Source organism: Hypanus sabinus, chromosome 9 (genome assembly GCF_030144855.1).
Source record: "Hypanus sabinus isolate sHypSab1 chromosome 9, sHypSab1.hap1, whole genome shotgun sequence".
NCBI classification, from domain to species: domain Eukaryota; kingdom Metazoa; phylum Chordata; class Chondrichthyes; order Myliobatiformes; family Dasyatidae; genus Hypanus; species Hypanus sabinus.
This window is the reverse complement of record NC_082714.1, coordinates 7,265,681-7,289,816: the sequence shown is the minus strand read 5'-3', so window position 1 is coordinate 7,289,816 and position 24,136 is coordinate 7,265,681. Positions and strand designations below refer to the sequence as shown.

General features: G+C 40.9%; 1 protein-coding gene across 6 annotated transcripts in view; it reads right to left on the bottom strand.

The window, feature by feature from the left end:
• rsph10b (radial spoke head 10 homolog B) overlaps positions 1-20,796 on the bottom strand; it is a 68,822-nt gene extending 48,026 nt beyond the window's left edge. For 5 of the 6 annotated variants that reach the window (XM_059978999.1, XM_059978996.1, XM_059978997.1 and 2 more), the window contains exons 1-9: positions 20,473-20,796; positions 17,331-17,406; positions 17,150-17,218; positions 11,998-12,171; positions 11,404-11,489; positions 8,765-8,885; positions 5,594-5,770; positions 4,941-5,082; positions 2,101-2,225 (exon numbers count right to left, since the gene is read on the bottom strand). In XM_059978999.1, coding sequence (XP_059834982.1) covers positions 2,101-2,225; positions 4,941-5,082; positions 5,594-5,770; positions 8,765-8,885; positions 11,404-11,489; positions 11,998-12,171; positions 17,150-17,218; positions 17,331-17,406; positions 20,473-20,762 — 1,260 coding nt within the window. In that variant the 5' untranslated portion in view covers positions 20,763-20,796. The remainder of the gene's footprint in view (positions 1-2,100; positions 2,226-4,940; positions 5,083-5,593; positions 5,771-8,764; positions 8,886-11,403; positions 11,490-11,997; positions 12,172-17,149; positions 17,219-17,330; positions 17,407-20,472) is intronic. The other variant, XM_059979000.1, reaches the window with a different exon arrangement.
• Positions 20,797-24,136: the final 3,340 nt, after the last annotated feature.

Below are 24,136 nucleotides of genomic sequence, written 5' to 3'. Positions count from 1 at the left end.
TCCTCATCACCATCTGAGATTTTTCCTACAACAATTTGTGTTGTTGGAAAATTTATAGATGGTGTTTGTGTCACCACCACAGATTCTGCTGTGGGGTCTGTGTGCCTGAACAGGCGGGCTGCGAAACAGGTTTGGCAATCACACGAGTGAGTATGCACATCCCAGCTAATCAGTGTTGCATTGTGGTGATATTTAACTCCCTTCCTATCATTCTAATCTTGTTGAGACCAGACCAAAACCTCAACAACATCTACTGTTCCCTGTTACCTACGTCCTTGTCTGGGAAAGGAGACTAACGTTTGGATTGATTTTATAAGGTGCGGTATTCATTTAGTATTTAATTACTGCATCTAGCCACAGTGTTTAGGTTTGAGAGTTTTAGTTAATAAGACCATAAGACACAGGAGCATAATTAGGCCATTCAGCCCATTGTGTCTGCTCTGCCATTCCATCATGGCTGATCCCAGATCTCACTCAACCCCATACATCTGCCTTCTCGTCATATCCTTTGATGCCCTGACTGATCAGGAAACTGTCAACTTGGCCTCCACAGTAGCCTGTTTACGTAGCATTTACTGTTTTCCTTTTAATTCTGCAGTTCTCAGTAAAGTCAGTGAACTGCTGATCCACTTCAGTGTCTCTTTCTGTCCGCACCGGGACCATAACCACACATCTTGTCAGTTTGAGCTGTGTCTAGTCTAGAGAGTAGAGCAATGGGCTGAGCATGCATCCCTGAGTTGTACTGGTGTTGACTGTGACTGATTCACACTGACTGTGGTCTTCTGCTGAGGAAGTCAAGGATCCAGTTGCAGAGGGAGGTACAGAGGCTCAAGTTTTGAAGTTTGTTGATTAGTACTGAGAGTATGATGGTGTTGAATACTGAGCTGTAATCAATAAACAGCAGTCTGACATAGGTGGTCTAGGGCTCAGTGAGATTGCACCTATTGGGATACGCAAATTGCAATGGGCCCAGGTCCTTACTTAAGCAGGATTTGATTCTGGCCATGACCACCTCTCAAAGTACTTCATCACAGTAGATGTGGGTCATTGAGGCAGCTCACTCTGCTCTTCTTGGGTTCTGGTATGAATGTTGCCCTTTTGAAACTGGTAGGAACTTCCAACTGCAGCAGCGAGAGATTGAAGACGTCTTTGAACATTCTCACCAGCTGGTTAGCACAGGTTTTCAGTATCCTACCTTAAATATTCATATTATATCTTCTGCTGCCACCTGGCTGATAGCATGTTCCATTAACTAACCACACTCTGTGTAAAAACTGCACCATCACTAAGGACACTCACCATCTGGGACATGCCCTCTTCTCCTTACTACCATCAGAGGAAGTATAGGTGCATGAAAACACATGATCAATGTTTTAGAATAGCTTCTTCCTCTCTGCCATAATATTTCTGAACAGTGTACAAATTCATGTACACCACCTCGTTATGCCTTTTTATTTGAACTATTTCTTCATTGTTGTAATTTATAGTCATTTTATGTTGTTGCACTGACATGAAACAACAGATTTCACATCATATAACTTAATGATAATAAATCTGGTTCTGGTTCAGATTTCCAGCATCTGTAGTTCTATAACCTGATGGAGTTCTGCTTAGGGTCCAGAAGAGGTTCACAAGACCAATTCCGGGAATGAAAAGGTTAACTATGAGGAGTATTTGATGTCCCTGGGTTTGTTCTCACTGGAGTTTAGAAGAATGAGGAGGGAATTTCATTGAAACCTATCGAATATTGAAAGGCCTAGAAGGAATGGATGTAGAGAGAATGTTTCCTACAGTGGGAGAGTCTAGACAGAGGGCACATTCTTAGAATAGGACATCCTTTTACAACAGAGATGAGGAGCAATGTCTTTAGCTAGAAAGTGGTGAATCTGTGGAATTCATTGCCACAGATGGTTATAAAGGTGAAGTCATTAGGCATATTGAAAGTAGAGGTTGATAGGTGATTAGTAAGGGGATCAAAGGTTACATCAAAGGAAGAAACAAGAGAATGGATTTGAGGGGCATAATAAGTCAGCAATGGTGAAATGGTAGAGCAAACTTGATTGGCTGAACAGCCCAATTCTGCTCCTGTCACAGTCTTACCTGAAAAGTCTCGTGTTCTCTGTCTTTAACTGGGATATTTTCCAAAAGTGATTCAATATTAAGCTCTACATTATGTTGCAGAACTGACTGAATGACACCATTTGATTCACTTTTTTTCACACTTCCTTGTAACAAAAGAAATAAAATCTGTTATTTCTTCTGTTTGTTTTTATTAACATTTATTAATATAAATTATAGTTTTATTTATAACAAGGACATACTGTCTTTACATTGTGAAACATACATATACCATGTGTCATGCCTATGATGTTAACTTAAACTATAAGGCACTTTAGCCTTCCTGAACTTATGCGGCACTAAACACAATCTATTTAGGGTAAGTAGTAAGTGGCATTGGAATAAAAAATTGGCTCAAACTATTCATGAGAGTTTTGGACAGGAGTGAAATACACTCAGTGGCCATTTTATTGGGTACACCTGTTCACCTGCTCATTAATGCAAATATCTAATGAGTGAATCATATGCCAGCAACTCAATGTATAAAGGCATCTAGACATAGTAAAGAAGGTCAGTTGTTGTTTAAACCAAAAATCAGAAAGAGGAAAGAAATGTGATCTAAGTGACTTCGACCATGGAAAGTTTGCTGGTGTCAAACAGGGTGGTTTGAATATCTCAGAAACTGCTGGTCTAATGGGATTTACATGTATAACAGTCTCAGATAATGGTGTGAGAAACAAAACCATTCAGCGAGCGGCAGTTCTGGAAGTAAAAAATGTCTTGTTAATGAGAGAGGACAGAGCAGAGTGTCCAGCTGACAGGAAGGTATCAGTAACTCAATTAACCATGCAATGCAATGGTGGCATGCAGAAGAGCAGCTCTGAACACAGAACATATCAAACCTTGTAGTGGATGGGTTACAGCAGCAGAAGGCCACAAACATATATTCAGCGGCCATTTTATTAGGTATAGAGGGTACATAGAGTGGCCACTAAGCATAGATCAGCTGATAAGTGATTTCACAACAATAATCTCACATTCAACATCAGCAAAACCAGGAATTGATTGCAGACTTCAGAAAGAGGGGGTCAGGAGAAACACACACCAGTCCTTACTGAGGAACTTTCAACTGCATGTAAAACCCACATGCAATCAGGATAAGCCTGGAAAGCTTTTTTTTAAATCAGCCAGAGCATAAAATAAGGTTAAGGTACAACGGCACAGCTAGAGTACTGGATGCAGTTCTTGTCACAACACTACAGGAAGGATGTAATGCACTGGGGAGAGCACCGAGGGGTTTGCCAGGTTATAAGGAAAGAGTAGAGGGGCTGGGGTGTGTTTCCTTTGCAAAGGAGAGTACCTGATCAAAATAATGAGGTGTAGATAGCATAGTTGATAAGAAATTTTTTCTTCTGAACAGAAGAACACACACAAAATGCTGGAGGAACTCAGCAGGTCAGGAGATGAATAAACAGTCAACATTTTGGGTCAAGATCCTTCATCGATACATCATCACCCAGAACACAGATGCCAAAAACCAGAGACCATAGGATTAAGGTACAAAGTAGGAGATTTAGAGGGGATCTGAGGAAGAACTTTTTCAATCAGAGAAGTCTAATTAGAATCTGAAATGCACTGCCTGAGGAATAAGAGGCAGAAACTCTCACAATAGTTAAGTAGGATCTAGGTGAGTATTTGAATTGACAAAGCATAGAAAGTTACAGTTCAAGGGCTAGAAATAGGTCTAGAATAGACAGATTGTTAATAGTCATTATGGACATGATGAGTTGAAGAGCCTGTTTCTGTGCTTTCTGAATCTACTGTTTTTCAATGTTTCACTTCTTTTTGAAAGTTAACTGCTGTTCATGCTACCCCACACCCATTCTGGCTTTTTCCCTTACATCAGTCTGCTAGTCCTACCCCTACCTCTCCCTGCTGCTGCTGGTCTCAGCAACTTATTCTGCAGCCTTTCAGAGACTACCATTTCTTGCACTGGTTTAGAACACAGAACAGGCCAACCTTTAGACCTACTCCAAGAATAATCCAATCCTTCCCTCCTTGGAAGCCCAGTACCTTCATTCCCTCTACCTTCATTCTTGGCAGCATGTTCCATGCACCCACCAAACTCTGTTTAAAAAAAAACTTACCTTTAACATCTTTCATATGTTCCTTCAATTACCTTAAAATTTGCCCCCTCATATTACCCATTTCTACCTTAAGAAAAGTCTCTGATCATCTTATATACCTCTATAAAGTCACCTCTCATCCTCCTTTGCTCCAAAGAGATAAATACATAAGATAGCTTTTATACATAGATTGCATATCTATAAAGTGATGCCAGGCACAGGAGTGTCCATACATAAGGTGGCTCTGTCAGGAAATGATAAGGGAGTGGTGGTTGGGGTTGTGGACTGGTGGGTTAGTGGGTGGAGGTGTTGATCAGCCTTACTGCTTGGGGAAAGTTTTTGAGGCTGGTAGCAATGGAGTAGTTGCTACATAGCCTCTTCCCTGTTGAAGCTTTCACCTCCTTCCCATTGTTCCTATAATGAGGCAAACAGAACTGAGCACAGTATTCCAAGTGTGGTGTAACCAGGGTTTTATAGAGCTGCAACATTACCTCAAAGTTTGTCAATACCAAGGTTGCAAACTGGTACAGATGGTGTGTGCAAAGGCTTAAAAGACTCATGCAGAAATTTCCAACACAATTATATCCTTACCATGGGTCAGATTTCAAGAAATATATACATTAATTGTGTTTATAAAACACCATTAAATATCCAGTAATAACGTATTATGGAGAGGATGTTTCATACTATGGTTATAAGTGTGAAGACAAATACTTTTCTTTACATATAGTTTGATATTTCTGCAAATATACCTACCAGTTTCAACTGGTGATTGGGTACGTATTGTACTAAGGTCTGGTGTATTCATACCATCAATTGAAAAATTTGGAAACTCTGCCATACGGTCTTCCAAAAATTCTCCCTCATAAGTACGACCATTCTTAAAGACGAATGTTCCCTAATACAATAAGAGGTAAAAGACTGAATTACAATTCATATTGAAAACATGTCAAACTGTCAGGTAAACAGTAGTTGTTTTTTTTGTTGACTGCAGATCATGGTCTCTCTTTGACTGCTTTGCTGTTGCTGGTGGGTGGTGGGTGCTGACACTTTTAGCTAAAGTGGGTGGGGGGGGCAGGGGAGAGGTTGATGCTTTGCTGCTGCTTGTATGGGGGAGGAGTGAGAAGGGGCTTTGGGGTTTTAACGTTTTTCTGTCATTCATTCTCTTGTGGTTCTGTTTTTCGTGAATATCTGCAAGGCAAGTATTTCAGGCTGTATACTGTGTACATTTAAAAATGCAAGGGATTCTGCAGATGCTGGAAATCTGGATTAACGCACACAAAGTGCTGGACCAATGGTCAGGCAGCATCTATGGAGAGGACTAAACAGTTGATGTTTAAGGCTGAGACTCTTCATCAGGCCTCTTAATTTAAAAAAAAAGATGCCAGTGTTTATTGGAGGAAACTTACTGAACCATGCTTCTTGTTTGCCAGCCATTCACCAATGTACATAGCTCCACTTGCATAGAAGAACTTGCCATGCCCTTGACGGAGTCCCTTCACAAACTGCCCTATGTATTGATTTCTTAGTGGATACTGAGTTGCTGACATCCTCTTCAGAAACCAGTTGTGGGTCCCAAATCCATGCTGGAAAAAAAAAAGTCCTGAGGAATCTCAAACTGGTTTCTAAATGGAATATAAACTCTAATTTGCAAAGTACCACAGATGTATACTGTACATCTAGCAATTAGCGGCACTGTGTTATTCCTTATTGCCATTCTTGTGACAATGTAAACACGTATTCACAATCACATCATCATTTTGCAAACATGGACGCACACATCTGTGTAAGAAAACAGAGCTACTTCAAGCCATATTTCACTCTGATACTGAGCTTGTGGGGTAAGAGACTGGTTTATACCATACAATTTGTTTTTATTTATTGAGATACATCACAGAACAGGCCCTTTCTGCCCTTTCAGCTGTGTCACCCATCAATCCCCCGATTTAATCATAGCCTAATCACAAGACAATTTACAATAACCAACTAACCTACCAACTGTACATCTCTGGACTGTGGGATGAAACCAGAGCTCCCAGAGGAAAATGTACAAACTACTTAGATGCAGCAGCAGGAATTGAACACTTATTCACCTGTACTGTAATGCATTGTTCTAACTACTATCCTACCATGCCACCCCAATTTATAACAAACAGAGGATGTAGTTCTTGTGGCAGCTGGTAAAATTCCATCCTTCCCAGAACATACTGGTACGATTCTACACTGCCATCATAGAGAGTATCCTCACATCAGCTATTTCCTCTCTGGTTTAGTGCAGCATCCTCTCACAATATATGAAAACTAAGCAAGCTGTCAGGTCAGCAGAAAAGGTCATTGACCATCACTGCAGGACTTGCATGTGTCCAGGACAATGAACTGGGCAAGAGAAGTCATTGTAGACACTACCTACTCTGCAAACTGCTTTTTCCAAAAGCTCCCTTCTGGAAAGCATTATGAGGCTATTAAAACAAAAATTTCATTCCATCTTAAAAGTTTCTTCCCCCAGGCAGTTAATCTGATCGACCATTCTAGTTAGCCCCTCTCCCTCCTCTGACTATTACCCTGTTACTGCACTGCACTGTGAACCTTTAAATTACTTTTTATAATGCTGTTTTCATTGTAAATACATGCTGGTTGTTATGTATTTTATTCTATGACCTCAAACCTTATTTTTATATCATTCTTTATTCTTTATAATTGTTGAACATTGTTGTTTTTTGTTGCATGCAGCGCCCTGACCGACACACCACAGCAAATTCCCAATCAAAGTAAAGGTCTATGACAAATAAAGCTGATACTTAAAAAAGGATTTAGTGCTTTCCCAACATATATGATGAATAAAGTCTTCCCAGGCTTCCAGCTGGGTACAGGTATTAATTTTAACTGGTGTTTCAATGTTGGCACTGGTTGATCCTTAAAGTTGAAGTTTGGGGGTTAAAGCTAACTGCAAATAAGAGACATTTATTAGTAGCCTGCGACATTGCTGCATATGAATATAGTAGGATACATTGAGAAGCACTTGTGGATTCAAGTCCTATTCCAGAGTCTTAAATGTAAAATCCGTGACGCAATACCTAATGTAGTTCTGAGGGACTGCTGCATTCCTTGAGGCACAGTCTTTCACCTGAGACATCAAAGGTCCTCAGGTGAAAGTAAAAGTCCCCATACTACAACTTCAAAAGAGAACAGCATTATCCTGAGTGTCCTGGTCCTAATCAACATTACGAAGAATTGAAGTCCAAGGTACATTATAGGATAATTAAGATGGAATTAATGAATACTCATATGACCTTTTGTTTCTGTAGAAACTAAAAAAAAATTTGCTATCTATTTATTGGCAAACTACTCTAATTTTAACTGGTGTTGAAGGAAATGATGAGTTAATTTTACATATGTTCCCACAAAGGTAAAATTTTTAACAAGTATAGGCATAAAGCACTACAGCACAGAAACAGGCCCTTCATCCCATCTAGTCCATGCCAATCTGATCTTCTGCCTAGTCCAATCTACTTACACCCAGGTCATAGCTCATCATACCTCCCTTATCCATGTACCTACCCAAGCTTCTTTTAAATGTTGAATCTTAACAATTGAAACTGCAATTCAGCTGGCTGTTCATTCTATATTTGTAACTACCCTCTGAAATAATCCTCTCAGTAATGTAGGATGAAGACTAAGTATTGACCTCATCACCAGAGAGAAATGGCCCACTTTTCCTCAAAACTTTTACCTCTACCTGACACCATTATTTTGATGAGTGGCAAGGGTTTCTCTCTCTGTTTCTATCTGCTTACTCCAATTCAGGAAACCGTTTGAAAAATGTGAATGGTACACTATAAATTGAGCAGAGGAACCCTTTCTACACCCATGTATCCAGTTCCCGTTTACAGTCAGGAATCATATATTGTGTCAAAGACCTTCACTGCTTCCTGAATTTTCACATTGCTAAACCCAGAAATTCTTACACTTTGTACAGAACTTAGAAGTTGGTAATCATAAGACATAAGAGTAGAATTAGGCCAATAGACCCATCGAGCCTGCTTCACAATTTGATCACGGCTGATTTATTTCCCCTCTCAGCCCCATTCTCTTGCATTCTTCCCGTAGCCTTTGACACCCTTACTCATCAAGAACTTTAGCTTTAATGACTTAGCCTCTGCAGCTGTCTGTGGCAATGAATTACACAGATTTGCTACCCTCTGATTAAAGAAATTCTTCCTCATCTCAATTCTAAAGGGACATCTTTCTATTTTGAGGCTTTTCGCTTTGGTCCTAGACTCTCCCACTAATGGAAACATTCTCTCTATACTCACTCTATCCACACCTTTCAATATTTGGTAGGTTTCAATGAGATCCCTCCTCATTCTTCTAAACACCAGTGAGTACAGGTCCAGGGCCATCACTGCTCCTCATATATTAACCCTTTCACTTCTGGGATCATTCTCGTATATCTTCTCTGGAGACACTCAAATATCAGCACAACTTTTTTAGATTTGGGGCCCAAAACTTATCACAATGTTCTGATAATGTTAACTTCCAGTAACAAAAAGGAAGCTTAACAGGGATGGCTATAATCTCACCTGAATACCATTTTCCCATTGACCAGTGTATTCTTCATTAGTAGAAATCCAACTCATGGTGCCTTCTCCATGGCGTGTAAAGTTCTTCCATTCTCCCTCATACACATTTCCACTCTTATACCTAGGGAGACATGCTTATGTTAAAGTGCAATCATAGCACAAAATATCTGAGTAGTGCTCTTTATGAAATGTTGAATCTCATCCTGAAAGCTGTGGTACAAGTTAAGTTTAAACTGTAATCCATAAGACATGGGAGGAAAGTTAGGCCATTTGGCCGATCAAATCTGCTTCTCCATTCCATAGTGGCTGACTTATTATCCCTCAACCCCATTCTCCTGCCTTCTTTCTGTAACTTTTGATGCATTTACTAACCAAGAACCTATCAGCTTCCACTTTAAACATACCCAATGACTTGGCCTCCACAGCCATCTGTGGCAATGAATTTTACAGATTCACCACTCTTTGGCTAAAATAGTCTTCTAAAGTCATCCAAATAAACAGGTGACGTGCCCAGAAGAAAGCTCTTCCTACCACAAGTTTAGTTCGTGGCTTTTGTTGAATGAGATAAATCATGGTGAAACCACTATTAGCACTGGATGGAGGGTGGAAGAAGTGGGAAGAAGTCTTGAAAATCAAACAGCTCATGATTCTCATTTAATGAACTGTTAGGAAATGGTTTATGGATGTCAGGAAAAGATAGGACTAAAGTTATCTGTGATGTCCTCTGGAATCAAATAACACATTCTCCAGATTGACAAATGAACAATGGCAACTTCTATAAACATTAATGTATACAACAATCAGAAAAGTAGGGAAAGGGGAAGAATAAAAGAGAAAAAAATCACTCTTTCTCCTGACAGTCTTCTGAGTACTGCTTCTAGCAATTTCAGGGTAAAGTAAAAGTGGTGGCTGAAACAGACATACATGAAAACAATTCATTTCAGTAAATAGCACTGGGATGAAATAAGGCTCTGAAGTTTCCGTCTTACACAACCAGCCCAAACACATGAATAACTTACATACCAAGTTCAAAGTGAAACTACTAATTTCAATAAAATCTAGAAAGGGCAAATTGCTTAAGCCCATTCAGTTTACTCCTTTTAACGAGGTGATAATTATAATACTTGGGTGGCAGGGTGCAGATACGGCTTTACCACAGGAGATGCAAGGCGCTCCTTCCCTCTGCTAGCCTGCAGGTCACCTTTGGGCAAGGTTGAAGCACCTGCTCAGTCCCCCAGTCAGGGTCACCTGAAATCATGGGAGCAGGTGACAGATGGTCATAGAACAGCTGGTGTATATCACAAGTCCTGGTTATGCAACCACTGACACCAGGCAGACAATCTCTGAAGAGTATTGATAATGGCTGGGGCCACCAGTCTTGTAAATTCACTGCCCAGAAGAAAACAACTTCTGTAGAAAAAATTTGCCAAGAATGATCATGGTCACAGAAAGACCATGATAGCCCACGTCATATGACACGGCACATAACAAACAAACAGACTATAATGTAAACACGAGAAAATCTGCAGATGCTGGAAATTCAAGCAACACACACAAGATGCTGGTGGAATGCAGCAGGTCAGGCAGCTTCTATAGGGAGAAGCGCTGTCGACATTTCGGGCCGAGACCCTTCATCAGGACTAACTGAAAGGAAAGATAGTAAGAGATTTGAAAGTGGGGGGGGGAGGGGAAAATGCGAAATGATAGGAAAAGACCGGAGGGGGTGGGGTGAAGCTGAGAGCTGGAAAGGTGATTGGCAAAAGGGATACAGAGCTATAGAAGGGAAAGGATCATGGGATGGGAGGCCTTGGGAGAAAGAAAGGGGGAGGGGAGCACCAGAGGGAGATGGAGAACAGGCAGAGTGATGGGCAGAAAGAGAGAAAAAAAAGGAGGGGGGAATGCTAAATATATCAGGGATGGGATAAGAAGGGGAGGAGGGGCATTAACAGAAGTTAGAGAAGTCAATATTCATGCCATCAGGTTGGAGGCTACCCAGCCGGTATATAAGGTGTTGTTCCTCCATCCTGAGTGTGGCTTCATCTTGACAGTAGAAGAGGCCATGGATAGACATATCAGAATGGGCATGGGATGTGGAATTAAGATGTGTGGCCACTGGGAGATCCTGCTTTTTCTGGCGGACAGAGCGTAGGTGTTCAGCGAAACGGTCTCCCAGTCTGTGTCGGGTCTCACGAATATACAAAAATTATTGATGAGACAGAAGTTATCTTCAGTTCACAATCATTAAATGTAGAGGTTCAGTTAGCATAATTTTCTTTCCAACAGTAGTTTTTATTTACTTTGCATCTTTCACATAGTAAAATTGTCATGGTATTAATATCTGCTTTTCACTTAAAATGAAAGTCTTTCTACTGCTGCACATCAGCGTAAAACTTACCAGGAAAATATATTAAATGTTTTTTCATATTTAATTCTCTTAAAATCAGTGGAAATTTGCTTGTGTTCATTGAGAAAGTCAACCACTTCCCATCAATTGACCCCTCACTGATCTTTGATCACCTTTCAAATGCTAATGTTTTTGATTTATTGTCTAATACAAATTCATAATTCAATATTTTAGCACAAAATCTGTATCACCCAAAGACAACAAAGAAAAAGAATATCTTCAGTAATGTACTTGCCGTCTAGTGCCCCAGCCTTCTCTGACATTGTTTACCCAATCACCTTGGTACCAAGAGCTTCCTTCTTCATTATAGTATATTGTTCCCTAAAAAAGGAAACGATGATCCGGTGTCAAAAGTTTATTATCACAGATATATGTTGTGAAATTTGTTTTGCACCAGCACTACAGTACAATACATAAAAAACTATAAGTCACAATAGGAAAAAAAATGCAAAAAGAGCAAAACAATGGGATAATGGTCACGACTCATGGAAGTTTCAGAAATCTGATGGTGGAAGGGAAGAAGCTGTGCCTAAAACGTTGAGTGTGTGTCTTCAGGCTCCTGGATCTCCTTCTGTGATGAGAGCAATGAGAAGAGATCATCTTATATCTCATGATAACACAATATCACCTTTTGAAGTTGGCTTTAATGGTAGGGAGGCTAGTGCTCATGATGTAGCTATCTGAGTTTACAACCTCTGCAGCTTTTTCTGATCAGTGTATGACTGTAGCCCTTTCTACTCGAGTCTACTGCCCTTTCTATACATACATGTGAATTGTAAGAGTCACAACTCAACAATTGAATAAAAATGATAACAATCAAATGTCAAACCTTTCCGTGCCTCTTTCCATAGTACCAGTCTCCAGTGTAAGAGATAGATCGATCAGCACTCATGAATGTCCCCTGTCCATGGCGTATTCCATCTTGCACATCACCAACATAGGTGCTGCCATCAGTCCATGTATAGGTGCCATGGCCTGTAGGGATATTCATCGAAAAATCTCCCTGAGAAGAAGAAATATTCTTATTTATGCACTGTGATATCTGTCGTGCTTCACAATATCCCAAAGCATTTTAAAACTAATTAAGTACTTTTAGACCAGAGGTTTCCAAACTGGGGTCCACGAACCCCTTAGTTAATGGTAGGGGCCCATGGCATAAAAAAGGTTAGAAAGCCCTGTTTAAGACTGAAATATGACATGCAATTTAAGCCAGGAAGGACCTACAAAGAGAAGTGGTTCATGGAATACATAAATATGGGACAGAAGATTGGGAAGACTTCAACCTGTTTTTTGATTATATGTAATCTTTGTTATCACCAAATGCCTCAGTTTCACTTCAGGTCTGAAGGAAATTATTCCACTACTGAAGTGAAGACACCAGAGACTGCATTCGGCGGAATCTGCAGCAAGAGACAAACAATCTGCTGGTGGAATTCAGTGGGTTGAACAGAATTTGTAGGGATGGAAGGAATTGCCTATGTTCTGGGTCAAAACTGTGCATCAGAACATCCAACAGCCACTGTAAGGTAGCAGTTAGCAAGACACTATTAAAGTTCAGGGCATTGAAGTTTGGATTTCAATTCCAGAATCTTCTGTAAGAAAGTTTGTGTCCTCCCCTGTGTATGTGGGTTTTCCCCAGTGCTCTGGTCTCCTCCCACGGTCCAAAGATGTACGATTTAGGTTAATTGGACATTGTAAATTATACTGCGGTTAAGCCAAGGTTAAATCGGTGGTTGCTGGTTGGTGTAGCTTGGTGGGCCAGAAGGGCTTGAATTGTGCTCCATCTCTAAATAAAATTAAAACAGTTAAGTGTTCTCTCAGCATTTTACTGGGTATGTTATGTACAAGTCTCTTGATTGGGAACTTATAAAGATAAAGATCAGCTTTATTTGTCATGTGTACATCAAAACATACAGTGATATGCATTAAATGTGTTAAAGGTCAACACAGTCCAAGGATCTGCTGGGACAACCTGCATCTTCTGATAAGATGGCAGCACGTTTGGTCACAGCAGCTTCTAAGGGGTCAACAAAAGGTGCTACTGCATTTCTAATGATTGCGAGTTCCTGCTATACATTAAGAACTCAGAGTACTGCTGGTCTACACCATCAGCGAGTTGACCTCGGTAGTTGTGACGACTAGGCCTCAAACCACAGTGTTGCCTGTTCACAGCTGCCAGGGGAGAGGCATCGAAGCCAGGCTCTCCACCAGGGGCTGTGTGATGCAGTGTCCTGGATGGAGTTGCTGCTGTCTTCACAGTGTTCACTTGACTCTTGTTGTCAACTACAGATTTTGGCTGCACTCAATGGACTCAGGGCCTCAAGCCACAGGGTCACCTGTTTACAGCCACCGGGAGAGAGGCATCCAAACCGGTGTACTCCTCTAGGAGTGGCATGGCACAGCACCTGGCAGTGCAGTAAACTACCCCACCACTTCCCCCCCACAACACTCGGCAGAAGACAAGCTCTATTATGGTCAACAGTAACTGATGGCACGAATTTTGAACTCTTTTATTGTGTAATTGTGATACCATTTGTGTTTCCTATCTTGTGTGTGCTTTGTGCTGCCTGTGACCGTTGGTACTGTATTTTGCCCCTAGACCTCATAGTAATGCCGACTCATTCAGCTGTATTCATGAGTATTTGTGTATAGTTGAATGACAATTAAACCTGAATTGAATTGAAGTCTCGATATGCTTCCAGCAACAACATAGAGTGCTTACAATTTACTTAATGCTAAGCCTAACAACTAATGTGGGGGGAAATCAAAAAAACCCAAAGAAAACCTACATAGTCACGGTGAGAACATACAAATTCCTTATAAACAGCTGCAGCATTTGAACTCTGATCGATGGTTACGGTGGCCTGTAAAGCACTGCGCTAACCACTATGCTACCATGCCACCCTAAATCCATAGAAATAAATATTATTTGTCAGATATCTACCCAAATTCATGTTGTGAACCCTTTACAATTACCTGGTTTTCTGCATCAATTACTCATAAAATGTGGTCTGATCCTCCTCTAAGTCACAATAATAGACAAACACAATCTGCCTAAACTAATAACACACACACAATTATACTTTTCATGTCTTATTGAACACATCGTTTAATCATTCGCAGTCCAGGCTGGAAAAAGTATGTGAACCCTTGTACTTAATAATTGGAAGAATCTCCTTCGACAACAGTAACCTTCACCAAATGTTTCCTGTAGCTGCTGATCAGACTTGCACAATGGCAAGGAGGAATTTTAGATCATTTCTCCATACAAAACTGTTTTAGTTCATCAATATTTCTGGGATATCTTGCATGAACAGCCCTCTTCAGGTCATACCACAGTATCCGGACTGGGTTAAGGTCTGCACTCTGACTTGCCCATTCCAAAACTCAAAATTTCTTATTTTTAAACCATTCTGTTGTTGATATACTCTTGTCTTTTGGATCCTTGTCTTGTTGCATCATCCAACTTCTATTGAGCTTCAGATGACAGACTAATACCCTGACATTCTCCTGTAAAGTGACTTGATACAATTTTCAATTCATTGTTTCCTCAAGGACTGCAAGCTGTCCAGGCCCTGAAGCGGCAAAACAGCCCCAAACCATGATGCTCCTTCTACCATGCTTCACAGTTGGGGTGAGGTTTTGTGCTGGTGTGCAGTGTCCTTTTTCCTCCAAACGTGGCTATGGATCAGGAGGTGTGACCCATGGACCTTGCCAGGACACAAGCCAGGGCCTGATTAAACCTGACTGGGTCACCTGAGTGAGGATGACTGATGCTGAAAGACCTGAAACACCTGATGACCCCAGGTTACGTGATGATGAGTCCCAGCACATCCCCAGATGTATCTCAGCTTCGAATCAATGAAAAATTACACAGACAGAATCAGAATCAGGTTTATTATCACCGGCACATGACGTGAAATTTGTTAACAGCAGCAGCAGTTCAATGTAATACATAATCTAGCAGAGAAAAATATAAGAATAAATAAAATAAAAATAATAAACAAGTACAGGTGTCCCCCACTTTATGAATGTTTACAACACTTCGCTTTTACAAAAGACCTACATTAGTAATCTGTTTTTGCATTACAAAGAGGATTTTCACTTTTACAAAAATTTTTCCCATATAAATTAATGATTCTTCGGTTTATGCCATTTTGGCTTAAGAAAGGTTTCATAGGAACTCTCTACCTTTGTAAAGTGGGGGGGGGGGGTTACCTGTAAATCAATTATGTGTATTGAATAGATTTTTTAAAATGTGCAAAAACAGAAATACTTTATGTTAAAAAAAAAGTTAGGTAGTGTCCAAGAAGTCAATGTCCATTTAGGAATCAGATGGCAGAGGGAAAGAAGCTGTTCCTGAATCGCTGAGTGTGTGCCTTCAGGCTTCTGTACTCTTACCTGATAGTAACAGTGAGAAAAGGGCATGCTCTGGGTGCTGGAGGTCCTTAATAATGGACACTGCCTTTCTGAGACACCGCTCCCTAAATGTCCTTTGTAGGCTAGTGCCCAAGATGGAGCTGACTAGATTTACAACTTCTGCAGCTTCTTTCGGTCCTGTACAGTAGCCCCTCCATAGCAGGCAGTGATGTACCCCGTCACAATGCTCTCCACAGTACAACTAAAGAAGTTTTCGAGTGTATTTGTTGATATACCAAATCTCTTCAAACTCCTCATAAAGTATAGCCGCTGTCTTGCCTTCTTTATAACTACAATGATATGTTGGGACCACGTTAGATCCTCAGAGATCTTGATACTGAGGAACTTGAAACTGCTCACTCTCTCCTCTTCTGATCCTTCTATGCACTTTATGGTATGTGCTCCTTCGTCCTACCCTTCCTGAAGTCCACAATCAGCTCTTTCGTCTTACTGACATTGAGTACCAGGTTGTTGCTGCAGCACCATTCCACTAGTTGGCTTAGCTCACTCCAGTACACCCTCTTGTCACCACCTGAGATTCTACCAACAATGGCTGTATCATCAGCAAATTTGTAGATGGTATTTGAACTATACCTAGCCACACAATCATGTGTATATAGAGAGTAGAGCTGTGGGCTAAGCGCACACCCCTGAGGTGTGCCAGTGTTAAACGTCAGAGAGGAGGATATGTTATCAGCAATCCACACAGACTGTGGTCTTCTGGTTAGGAAGTTGAGGATCCAATTGCAGAGGGAGGTACAGAGGCTCAGGTTCTGCAACTTCTGAATCAGGATTGTGGGAATGATGGTTTTAAATGCTGAGCTATATAGTCGATGAACAGCATTCTGACATAAGTGTTCACGTTGTCTAGGTGGTCTAAAGTCGTGTGGAGAGCCATTGAGGTTGCGTCTGCCGTTGACGTATTTTGGCAAAAGGCAAATTGCAATGGGTCCAGGTCTTTGATGAGGCAGGAGTTCAGTCAAGTCATGACCAACCTCCCATAGCATTTCATCACTCATTTCAGCATAATCAAGCAATGTTTGAAAGAAGACAAACTGTGCAAATAAATAGATAGATAATGCTGAGAACATGAATTGTAGAGTCCTTGAAAGTGAGTCCATAGGTTGTGTCACTGATCAGTTCAGTGTTGAGGAGAGTGACAGTGCAGAACGGGCTCCTCCAGCCCAACAAGTCTCATCGACCAGCATCCCACCGATTTAACCATAGCCTAATCACAGGACCACTTACAAAGCCCAATTAAACTATTAACTGGTACGTCTTCAGAATGTGGGAAGAAACCAGAGCACCCAGAGGAGACACACATGTTCCAGGGAAGAACATACAAAGGTCTTTCAGAGGACACCAGAATTGGACTCTGAAGTCTGAGGCCCCAAGCCGTAATAGTGCTGTGCAAACCGCTACGTGACTGTGACACTCTATTAGAGTGGTGCAGCAAGCAAACATGCTAATCTCTTAATATATTCACTTTCAGAACAGTAGACATCTAATGCAAAGTACTGGGAAAAGACTGAGAACACTGATATGTATTGATGTTTACTTACTTCATACTTTATTCCGTTCGCCCACACATAAGTACCTCTCCCATGCATCAGACCTTCTGAAAATACACCCTGTGGCAAAATATGAAGATTAACACAATTTCACAATATCGGTCACACGGATACTATTTGTTTAGAAAGTGGATTTTAAACAAGGGAGAATGGAAAGTATAATTCTACTTACTTCATACACATGACCTCCTTGGAAACGTGCAATCCCAACACCTTCATAAAGCCCTCGCACTGTCTCACCCTCATAGCTTTGAAAAAAATGGATCCTTTTTAGAAATAAGCATATCTGTGGAATGAGCTTCCAGTAGAAATGGTAGAGGCAGATTCAATATTGTCATTTAAAGTAAAATTGCATAGGTATATGGACAGGAAAGGAATGGAGGGTTATGGGCCAAGTGCAGGTGGTAGGAGTAAGCGTTCGGCACAGACTAGAAGGGCTGAGATGGCCTGTTTCCATGCTGTAATTGTTATATGGTTATATTTTCTCATTTCACTTCAGTTACTATCTGCCTCATCATTTCTCTGCTTATATAATTTTCCTTGTTTCTCACTAAACTAAAATTAGTTAAGAGGGTCATAAACACAAGAGATTCTGGACATCCAAAGTAACACATACAAAATGCTGGAGGAACTCAGCAGGTCAGATAGCATCTATGGAAAGGACTAAAGAGTCGACATTGAGGGCTGAGACCCTTCATCAGGACTATTCAAATCTTAGCATAAAATCATATTAAGGTTATGCATAAAACACTCATGGGATAAGTCAGTTATTTGTTGAAATAAATGACTACAGTGCATCATAGTAAAGCGATGCCAAGTGCAAGATGTGAACAGATTAATATTTGTACCCTTTTTGAATTAAGTTTAAAAGCATCACTTTTGTTAATGTATTAACCAGTTGATAGCACTTTGGTCTCAGGCAAAATGTTACAAGCTCAAGCTCCACTAGTCTTTAGTACAGGGGTTCCCAACCTGGGGTCCATGGTCCTTTTGCTTAATAGCATTAGCCCATGGCGTAAGGAAGATTGGGAACCCCTTCTAGAGAGATTTGAGCACAAAAGTTTATGCTAACATTCCGATGCAGTACTGAAGGAGTGCACTGACAGGATGGTGTCTTTAGATTGGATTTTAAACTGAGAAACTATCTATTATTGCTGATGAATGCAAAAAAAATCTTACAATAGGGGAATTATAGTGTGTGAATCTGTGGAACTTACTGCCACAGATGGCTGTGTATTGTGTATATTTTAAGGGGAGGTTGATAGGTTCTTGATTAGTAAGGGCATCAAAGATTATGGGGAGAAGGCAAAAGAATGGGGTTGAGAGGGATAATAAATCAGCCTTAATGGCCTAATTTGCTCCTATGTTTAAAATAGCCAGCGGAATTGGTTCCTATATTCTAATGGTAACTACAATTGGAAGGTTCTTTATGGAATCCTGAAACGCCCTATATACTGTATGCAAGCGTTTCCTTACTCTCATTTGATTTCACAAGGAATAATGCAGTGCCAAAACTGCTTTGGGGACAAAAACTTTAATTATGAATTGTATTTCTATTCATGATTATGCTTGTAATAATTTTAGAATATTAATTCATCTCATCGCTGCTTCTTATATTCTTCAGGCAAGAGCGACCTAGTCATGTTAATGCTTCATGAAACCATGCTCAAACCCCACTGTTAATTTCACCCATTCAGCATTTTCTTCCATTCATTTATATCTGACACTAGAATACTACAGCACAGTGCAGGCCCTTCGGCCCTCGACATTGTGCTGACTCATATATTCCTTTAAATAAGTACTAAACCCACACTACCCCATAATCCCCTGTTTTCACTATTCTTTGGGGGAGTTCCAGGTTCTAACAATTAGCCATTTTTTTATTTCCAGTTCCTAACATGTGTTTATGTTACATAACTTGGAGAGCTTCATTTTGTTTAGGAGCATTGTTTCCCCTCTAGGTGAACTGTACAAGTTGTAAAGTTATTAAACCCCACTGAGGAATGACAATGCAGAGCAGCTCTCAATGACATCTGGCACTGCAGTGGAGGCAAGACTGTTAAGTTTAGAGATATAAATTTGGATTCCCTTTTCCCTTTCTCACCTTAACTCCATACCTGCCCATCACCTCCCTCTGGTGCTCTTCCCCTTTTTCCATGGCCTTCTGTCCTCTCCTACCATATTCTCCCATCTCCAGCCTTGTATCTCTTTCACACAATTTCCCAGTTCTTTACTTCACCACACCCCCTTGCAGTTTCACCCATCACCCTGTGGTTCTTCCTCTCCTCCTCTCACCTTCTAACTCTGACTCCTCATTTTTTTCTCCAGTCCTGAAGAAGGGTTTTGGCCCAAAATGTCGACTGTACTCTTTTCCATAGATGTTCCCTGGCCTGCTGAGTTCCTCCATCATTTTGTGAGTGAGTGTATTGGATTTCCAGCATCTGCAGATTTTCTCGTTTTAAATTTAGTTTCTCACCTTGTATTGATTAAAGATTAGCTTTAGTTGTTAGATGAAAATATGGAGACTTACAGGGAAGTGCATGTTTTGTGTCTACGACCAACATAATGCGGACATGTGCTGTGGGCAGCATATTTTGCCAGTGTAGAATTATGCCTTCATCTCTCTAACCCTTACTAATCCATACATCATTGGAATGTGGAAGGAAACCAGGGGACCCAGAGGAAAGTCACATGGTCATGGGGAGAAGGTACAAACTCCTTAGGGACAGCAGAGGAAATGAAACTCTGTTCACTAGCACTGCAAAGCATTACGCCAGCTGCTATACAGCAATGAAGCTTATGGTCCAAATTGAGGTTAGTGGTTCAGTTTGGAAATCAAGACTTGATCAGCAGTTGCATTTGAGTTTAACTATTTATTCTAATCCTAAGGGTTAAAAATGTTAGAAACGTTAGGGTTCGTTTTTAGAGTGGGGGTGGGTAGCGCTCAGAAATTGATTACTAAATTTAGCTGCAAGTGACCATCTTACACAAAAATTGACTTTTAATTACCTCTAATTGTATTTTATGGTAAAAATTGTGAATAATTTGTGATTAATTTGTTTTCTTGTGAATGCTGCTTATATGATGCTATATACCTGTGATAGTGCTGCAAGTAAGTATTTCATTACACCCGTGCTTACGCGTTACTTGAATAGCTGTTACACTTTATTCTCCTTTTACCTTGTACTACTTCAAAGCACTGTGTAATGAATTAATCTGTATGAGCAGTATGCAAGACAAATAAGACTGTATGACAACAATGAAGCGATAAATAAACTCTCATTGAAACCCAACTTCCCACCGCTGAGCCGCACCTCGTCACGATCAGTTTGGTCAGAACGGGCTCCTCATAGTAGATGAGTGTGGCCTCGGGAGACGTGTCGAGGCTCTCGGGGACTGGTTCCTCCTCGGGCTGCTCGGTCATCACCTGGCACACCAGGTTCTCCTCCGACTGCGCCGCCGGCACCGGCACCTCCACCTCCAACCCCGTCTCCTCCGTCAGGTCCCCAGACTTTCCTCTCTTAAGCTTGATTTTATCCTTGTCCTTCTCCTTCTCCTTCTCGTCTTTCGTTTTCTTTTTCTTCTTATCCGCTCCTTTCGCCATCTTGGTGGTCACACTAGCGACGCCGACCACGGTTACCAAGGCGACCACTTCGCACACATGCGCACAAAACTACTAGAGCCGCGAGAATCCAGAAATGTCGAACACGCCGTTTGGACCGCAAACGCGTTCTAATGCGTTTAAATACCAGTCTGCAAATTTCCCAACCCCAATCTTCGCCTTATTCAACACAGTTTAATATAATTTCCGGTATACACGCAAAATAATTGTTACTCCGGATCCGATGCAACACGAAAAAGACACAGAAAAATAAAGAACACAATCATAAAAGAGACGATAAATATAAATACATAAAATTGCTTATATATACAACTTTGTATATAGATCTATGTCCACAAAGTGACACTACACACAGGAGTGTCTGTACATAAGGTGACTTTGACAGGAAATGATAAAGTAGTGGTGGTAATTGTTTGTGGTAATACTTTGTTTTATAGAAACATAGAAAATAGGTGCAGTAGGCCATTCGGCCCTTCGAGCCTGCACCGCCATTCAGTATGATCATGGCTGTTCATCCAACTCAGAACCCTGTACCTGTTTTTTCCTTCATACCCCCGATCCTTTTAGCCACAAGGGCCATATCTAATTCCCTCTTAAATATAACCAATGAACCGGCCTCAACTGTTTCCTGTGGCAGAGAATTCCACAGATTCACCACTCTCTGTGTGAAGAAGTTTATCCTCATCTCGGTCCTAAACGGCTTCCCCTTTATCCTTAAACTGTGACCCCTCGTTCTGGACTTCCCCAACATCAGAAACAATCTTCCTGCATCTAACCTGTCCAATCCCTTTAGAACTTTATACGTGACTTTTATAATTTTATGAGCTGTGTATGATAAATGTACTGTGGGTGCACATTGTTTTGTTTGATTTATACATATGTGTAGTCAGATGACAATAAACTTGAATGATGGTGAGGGTATGGGGCATGGGTTAGTGGGCCGAGGTGTGCATCAGCTTTACAGCTTGGGGGAAGTGTGGAGGTCCTGAAGTAGATGCTGATGGGAATGGGACAAACAGTCCATAAACAGGGTGGGTGGGACCCTTCAATATGCTACTGGCCTTGATGGCAGGTAGGCTGGCGCATATGATGCATTTTTGACTACCCATTGTAAAGTTTTTCTGTCCACCACAGTACAGTTCACTGCACCATGCAACAATGCAGCATGTTTGGATGCTCTCTGTAGAAGGTCGTAAGTATTAATGTGCATAGTCCAGCTCTCTTCAGAAAGCAGAGGGTACTCTGTTGCAATCTTGAAATTGGTTTATAATATTACAGTATCTTTAACATGGAGGGAAGCCAGTAGATGGCGATGTTTTCCTGTTCCAGACTGCCTTACACTTGGCGTTGTGGTTACAGGTGTGGGATATGCCAGCTGAGTAACTATACTGCATTAGGTAGAGAGTAGACACTTCAGCAATTGTGTATCACCAGTGAAAGGAAAAAAGTATAGATGTAGAATGTGTACCATGCAGTCGGCCTTGTCATGGAGGGTGCTGGGCTTGCTGGACTTTCTGAAGCACCATCCAGGGCCTAGGGAAAGCATCAGAAACCCAGATTCTTTTCAATGACAAACTTTTTTTCTCCAGAGCAGCAGAGGCTGCGGGGAGACTTGAAACAGACTTACGAGAAGCATAGATAGCATTTTTTCCTTAGGGTAAAAAGGTCTAATATTAGAGAGTGTGCATTTAAGGAGAGAGGCGTTAAGCTCTAAGGAGATGTATAGGACACAATGGAAGGTGCTGGGAATACACTGCTCCAGCTGAAAGTGGAGACAAATACCATACAAACATTTAAGAAGTGCTGGGATGTGCACTCTTAAGTATAGATTAAGATGTGCACTCTGAGATAAGTATAGAAATAATGTGGACTGTAAGACATAGATGCAGAATTAAGCCATTTATCCCATCAAGTGTTATCTGCCATTGTATCATAACCAATGGCTGGACATCCTAATAAATAAATAAATCAATCAATTTGAGATATAGTGCAGAAAAAGCCCTTCCAGCCCTTTGAGCCATACGGACCAGCAGCCCACCAATTTCTAATCATGAGACTATTTACCAATTAACCTCCTAATTGGTACTTCTTTGGACTATGGGAGGAAACCAGAACATCTGGAGGAAACCTATGTGCTTGTGGAAAGGAACAAACAAACCTGCTTACAGAACACTGAAACTGAACTCGGAAGCTCTTGAGTTGTAATAGCATCACACTACTGTGGCACTGTTGTATGGGCTGAAGGAATTAGGTCAGTTAGGCATTCAGTTACTGGTTTAATTCAGCACAAAAGCGCGGGCCAAAGGGCCTTTTCCTGTGCAGAATTACTCTATGTTGTAATTCCTTAGAGCTCAGACTAAGGCTTGGTTTAGCAAGAGATTACAAAAATTGTAATTGTGGCTATTTTATTATTAAATGATCCTCATTCCTTTTGTTGAGGATGGTGAAACTACTAGAGATTATGGGTTAAGGGTGAAAGGTGAAAACTTTACAAGGAACATAAGGGGAAACTTCTTCACTCTGAGGCTCGTGAGAATGTGGAACGAGTTGCCAGCACAAGTGGTGCATGTGAGCTAGATTAAGAGAAGTTTGGATAGGTACATGAATGGAAGGGGTATGGTTCATGTGCATGTCGAGAGTAGACAGTTTAAATGGTTTGGCACAGACTAGATGGGCTGAAGGGCCCATGACTGTACTGTATTGTACTTAACTGTGACACTAAGTTTAATTGCCTTTAGAATTCCCTAAATTGCACTTCAAATTTTACTTCCGATTTAAGATGGTGCTACTTAAGTTGGGCAACAGCTCACTAGTGGTTCATAAGATAAATAGATACTTTATTGATCCCAAGGGAAATTAGTGTCCCAGTGGCATCGCAAGTGCCCAGACATACAAATATTAGAAGAGAATTAAGAAAGAATAAAAATACGTTACCTTAAAAATGAACTGTACAAGATTTAACAAGTCAAAGATTCCAAGATCACTTCCCAACCTATAGGTTGACTCATTATAGAGCCTGATGGCCGAGGGTAAAAATGACCTCATACAGTGCTCTTTGGAGCAACGTAGTTATCTTGGTCTATTACTAAAACTGCTCCTCTGTTCAGCCAAGGTGGCATGCAGAGGGTGAGAAACATTGTCCAGAATTGCCAGGGTTTTCCGTAGGATCCTTTGTTCTACCACAGCCTCCAGTGTGTCCACTTTGACCCCTGTAACAGAGCCAGCCTTTCTAGTCAGCCTTTTGAGCCTGTTGGCATCACCCGTGTTGATGCCATTGCCTCAGCACACCACCGCATAGAAGACTGTAAAGCAAGAAATGTGACTGCTTTAATTATAACAATTTTTCTGTGGTAAAT